Source organism: Centruroides sculpturatus, unplaced genomic scaffold (genome assembly GCF_000671375.1).
Source record: "Centruroides sculpturatus isolate CEXI.00-Female unplaced genomic scaffold, Cexi_2.0 scaffold552, whole genome shotgun sequence".
NCBI lineage: Eukaryota > Metazoa > Arthropoda > Arachnida > Scorpiones > Buthidae > Centruroides > Centruroides sculpturatus.
This window is the reverse complement of record NW_019384889.1, coordinates 90,419-95,442: the sequence shown is the minus strand read 5'-3', so window position 1 is coordinate 95,442 and position 5,024 is coordinate 90,419. Positions and strand designations below refer to the sequence as shown.

Sequence of the window (5,024 nt, the reverse complement as noted above, 5' to 3'; positions counted from 1 at the left end):
CAGCTTCCAATAAATGATCTTCAAGCATGCCTTGATACTTCTTTGAATTCATTCTTTGAGTTATAAATGCTAAATCTGTGGTTCCGTTGAATCCAAACGCACCCCACACCATTATTGATCCCCCACCCATTTGGCGTTTTGAAAATATTTGTTTTTCGGTTCTTAAATTGTGCCAATAATACTTCCAACCGTCTGGACCATCTAAGTTGAATTTTTTTTCATCACTGAACAAAACTTCAGTCCAATCTTCGGACCATGTCATGTGTTTTTGTGCCCAATCAAGTCTGTCACTTTTGTGCTTTAATGAAAGTGGTGGCATTACAGCTCTTTTTCTGAATTTTAACATTGGAGATTTATTTAAAACTCTTCACACTGTTGTGCTGCTACAAGGCAAGTCTAATTCTTGTTTTATTTTTCTTACCGATGTTTGTTTTGTGGAGCAAACCTTGATGATTTGTCTACAATCTCGAGGAGTAAGCTTGGGTTTTGGACCTGTCTTGAATTTTGGTACATCCTTGCCACGTCTTTTTGATAAATAATCACCAACAGTTGATTTTGGACGATTTATATATGCTGCAATTTCTCTTATTGACTTGCCTTGTGATTTATAGGCATCAATCTGCCCTTTTTCATAATCAGATAAATTCTTTGTTCTACCCATTTTAGAACGTTGAACAACGTAAAGAATTTGTATTACAATTAGATATGTAAGCTAATTTGCATATTTCAATGCTTGAAACTAAACAATATTCTGTTTAAGTCATAAAATGAGTGCCTGTCCGGATAAACATGTAACAGTTTTTTTGTATAAGATTTTCAAAAATATTAATTTCAGTGACAAAATATTAATGTTTAATTAAAATTCTTATTTTGCAGTATAGAAACATGTAAATCCATATTATTTTTAATAAAACATTTGTCACTTAATGCAGCAAATTTGTGTTTTACTTTAATTTTTTCGTGTCCGTATAAATTTGAAACACACTTTATGTAGGTAAGTTGGCGTAAATTGTGTTGTCTTTCGTTTAGTATGTGAGGATGAAATAATTGTTAAGAATCTAAATTTGGCATGTTAGCTTGAGTATACGGAGGTTTGACGTTCATAAATATTGGAGGTTAAAAGTCAAGGGATAAGAAGATGGAGAGAGGGTCATATATCACATTTCCAGAAAGATCGGACTTCACGAAGATTTTACTCATCGTTACAATTTATAATTTTTAAGAAGCTCGTCTCTAACTTCAATATTAAGCTTTTCGCTTTTTCTGAATAATTAAAGTGGCATCATATTGTAGTGAAACCTGATTGGAACGTTCCAAATCTGAGTTTTTTTCTATAAATATAAATAAATGTAAATATTGATTTGATACTTTTCTTTTCAGATTGCATACTCGACAACGTTACAGATTACCAGATTATTCCATTTCCAATATTTAATGAGAGCCGAAGACTCGCTTTCGCACAGTTTGAAGAGGATTCTGAAGGAAATCTGAACATTTGGCTAAAGGAAAAAGAAAAACCTGTTATACAAAAATATAAGTTACATGAAAACGGAAGTTATGAAATTCTTAAAGAAATTCATTTTCCTGACACGATCACTGATTTTGGAATTGTATACAATGGAAGTTATTACGGTCGACACGATTATGAACACAAAATTGTCAGATACAACTTCCAGACTTGGGAATCGAAAATAGGAGATAAAATTTTTCATATTCCATATGTGGATTACTTGTTTTTTTGCATAGACGAGGACAATATTTGGGTATTTAACTTAATAAACTATCGTGTTTACGTGATTCACGAGGCGCTTCAAATTGATCCAGAGAATTTAAAAGTTTTGTCTAAGCAAGAAGTTGATCCTGGAAATTGTCTGATAAGATTTGCATTTGTTGCTTATGGCAGGGTTTATTGCTTCGAAGATTTGAAAAAGTTAAGGATTTCTTTTCTGTCGGATAAAACCGAAAAGGAAAATCCATACATTACTATTAATATTGATAAAGAAAAAAGTCTTAATGCTGTTAATCAGTTCTACAATTTTAAAGAACAGTATCTTTATGTACTTTACGAATCCTACAAACCCATGAGTTATACACTTCATAGATACAAATTACACTTTAATTGTTCGTCTGAAGAATGAAAAGTTGAATCGAGATGTGTATTATTTTGTTTCGTTATACAATATTGCATATAAAGTCGTTCCAACAGATTGATGTAATGAATAATTTCTATTTTATAATTTCATTTTTAATATACTCTGTATGAAATTTGAATAAATATTTTATCTCTTTCCGTTTGTCTGAATTGAGAGGCTCTGAATGGAGCCAAGTAAATCTTCTTCCCTTAGAACACATATTTATTAACTTGCAGATGAGTCTTTAAATTTCGCTATCGTTACCTTTTGCTCAGGCAACGATAGCGAAATTTAAAATTGTTACATTGTAGCCGATCTTACCCGTTTTTACCGGGTGCAAGAATTAGATCCCCTATTCTGAGGCTAATTAGAGAATGCGTAGATATGTCTAAAAATATGTTAGATTTCCCACAAAAACGCAAAACATTGCATATAAAATAGTACGAGTTATTCTGGGTAATCCTTAAACCTCTCCGTCTTTACCGCATGGGGGATTTCAAAAATTGCTTTTTAGTGTACATTTTTATGACATACCTTGTGTACCAAATTTCAACTTTTAACTTTTAACCGTTTGATCTCTATGCGTAATAATATTATTATTATGTTGGGTTTAGTGAGTTATATTCGGTTGTTACACCGGAGTTACTCGGGAATTACACCGGTTACCGTGTACTATGCCGGACCAGAGTCAAGATATAGTAACAAATAGAAAACAAAACTTAAATAAGTGTGTTAAATAAGTGTTAAATTATTAAAATCTAACAACATCATATAATAAACCAAAAAACTCCGGTCAAAACTTATATAGGAGAAACAAAAAGAAAATTAAGCACAAGAATAAAAGAGCACATACGTGCAATAAAGGGTAATTATGCAAATTCTGCAGTAGCAGAACACTGCAATAGTTATGGGTGCCAAATCAACAAAGATACTATAAAAATTAAGAAAAAAGAATCAAATAATTACAAACGTCAAGTATACGAACATTTAAACATAAAGAAAGAAAGAAATAGAAGAAACAATAATTTGGGTCGTATAATTCACTAATCCTGGAGCACCATACTTGATGATGTTTATAAAAAAAGCATAGTTAACAGTCTCCCTAACATAACACTGTTGAAGGATGAAAAATAGAACCTTGATGCGAGTTTTTTGGTTTATTATATGATGTTGTTAGATTTTAATAATTTACAACCTTTATTTACTATATTTATTTTATTTAATTATATAGTGAAATGTTTAATTATACAACGAGAAAGATACATTTATACTCGGGATTGGAATATGTATTTACAGTAAGTTTTAAAATTGTTTTTTTATGGTTAAGTGAAAAATTTTTTAACTTATACAGTAACTTATTTGTTTTATTGTTGTTACTTTTTAGTGTATGGTAGTAGTACTGCTGATGAGGGGCATGATAGCCCGAAACACGTATAATATGTGTACAGAAATTATTACTACAGGTGATATAATAAAGAAATTTTGTTCTTTTCTGAATTAACTCTCATTGCTGTGCCAATCTTTAAACACCAGTATTAAGTTCTTTTAATAAGTAAAGTCCAAGTAGACAATTAACAATAAGTCAGTCTTAGTTTCTTCGTAATTGATGCTGGTGTGTTTGAAGACACAGCGCAACACGTGTATCAACAGAGGACATCTATTAAATTTAAAATTAAATATACGTTCCCACAATAAGTGCTCAATTGAATTTGTTTTAAAGCATCTTTCACATCTCTAAACATTAGTTTAATATACTGAGCTCGTTCTACACCACCAAAACCGTGCAACAACAAATGCATTTGCACGTACCCTTTAATGCATTCAGCGGTTTCTGGTCGACTGGTGACGAGGATCGTCATTCGAAGAGAAATGTAAAATGAATCTTCTCTAATAAATTTTAATACAGATTTTTTGTTAGTTGTCTCGTCAAATCCATTCAGAATAACCAACAGATTTAATTATTTCGCTTCCAAAATTTCTTTTGCTTCTTTACGCGATTCCGGAAATAATTTATCAAGAACAGCATCTTTTACATTCGTCGTACCAAGATCGGATAAATTTATGATCACGACCAAATCGAAATGTTTCACAAGATCCTTTGAATTTCCATCGCATGACCAATCGTACGCGATTTTCTTGCAAAGAGTGGATTTTCCGTATCCCGGATTTCCAGAAACCAAAATACTTTGATATCTGTTATGCTTATCGGAAAGTAAGTTCTGTAACTTTACCTTTTTTGTGACATTTCCATCAAACAGGGGTGCTTTTCCCAGCGGAAAATCGAAATGATAATTTTAAATCTTAATATGTTAAATCTTAGTTAAAATCTAAATATGTAGGCCTAATATAAGTGAATGGTATTAACAAATGTAATAGTATTAAATTTGTTAACAAATATAATACGTAAATAATAACCGAATAAAAGTAAAACTATATCAAAGTAGATAAGTTAAATGATGTAAATTAAAAATTAATACAAGATGTACTGTACATGTAGGGAAAGGTGGTGAAAGATGGGGCCTTGGGGTAAGACGAAGACGTCTGTTTATTCGTGGTTAACGAGCTTTCATCTAGCTCTTATTTGGGGAACTAAATGTCAACCTCAAAAGGGATGAGGCGACGAGAGAACGTCCGAATCGCTCTCTTTGTTTGGAAGTAAGACAGTTTTCCACGTTTCGGCATTACTTCATCTAATTTTATGCCGCTACAAAGTTTCTACAAAATAAGTATTATTGTGAACTTTTAAATTACCTCTTAGACGAAGATATGATGGTATTCGAAGTAACCGTTAAGACTGAAATTGTTTATTTTAGAAATAAAGTCTACTCGTGTTTGTAGTCAGTACGAAAAGTGCACATTGGGGCAACACAGGGTAACCCATCTTGCCCAAGG

General features: G+C 31.8%; 1 protein-coding gene across 1 annotated transcript in view; it reads left to right on the top strand.

Moving 5' to 3' along the window:
- LOC111631188 overlaps nt 1-2,230 on the top strand; it is a 7,283-nt gene extending 5,053 nt beyond the window's left edge. The window contains exon 5 of the mRNA XM_023375387.1: nt 1,381-2,230. Coding sequence (XP_023231155.1) covers nt 1,381-2,138 — 758 coding nt within the window. The 3' untranslated portion in view covers nt 2,139-2,230. The remainder of the gene's footprint in view (nt 1-1,380) is intronic.
- The last annotated feature ends 2,794 nt before the right edge of the window (nt 2,231-5,024 follow it).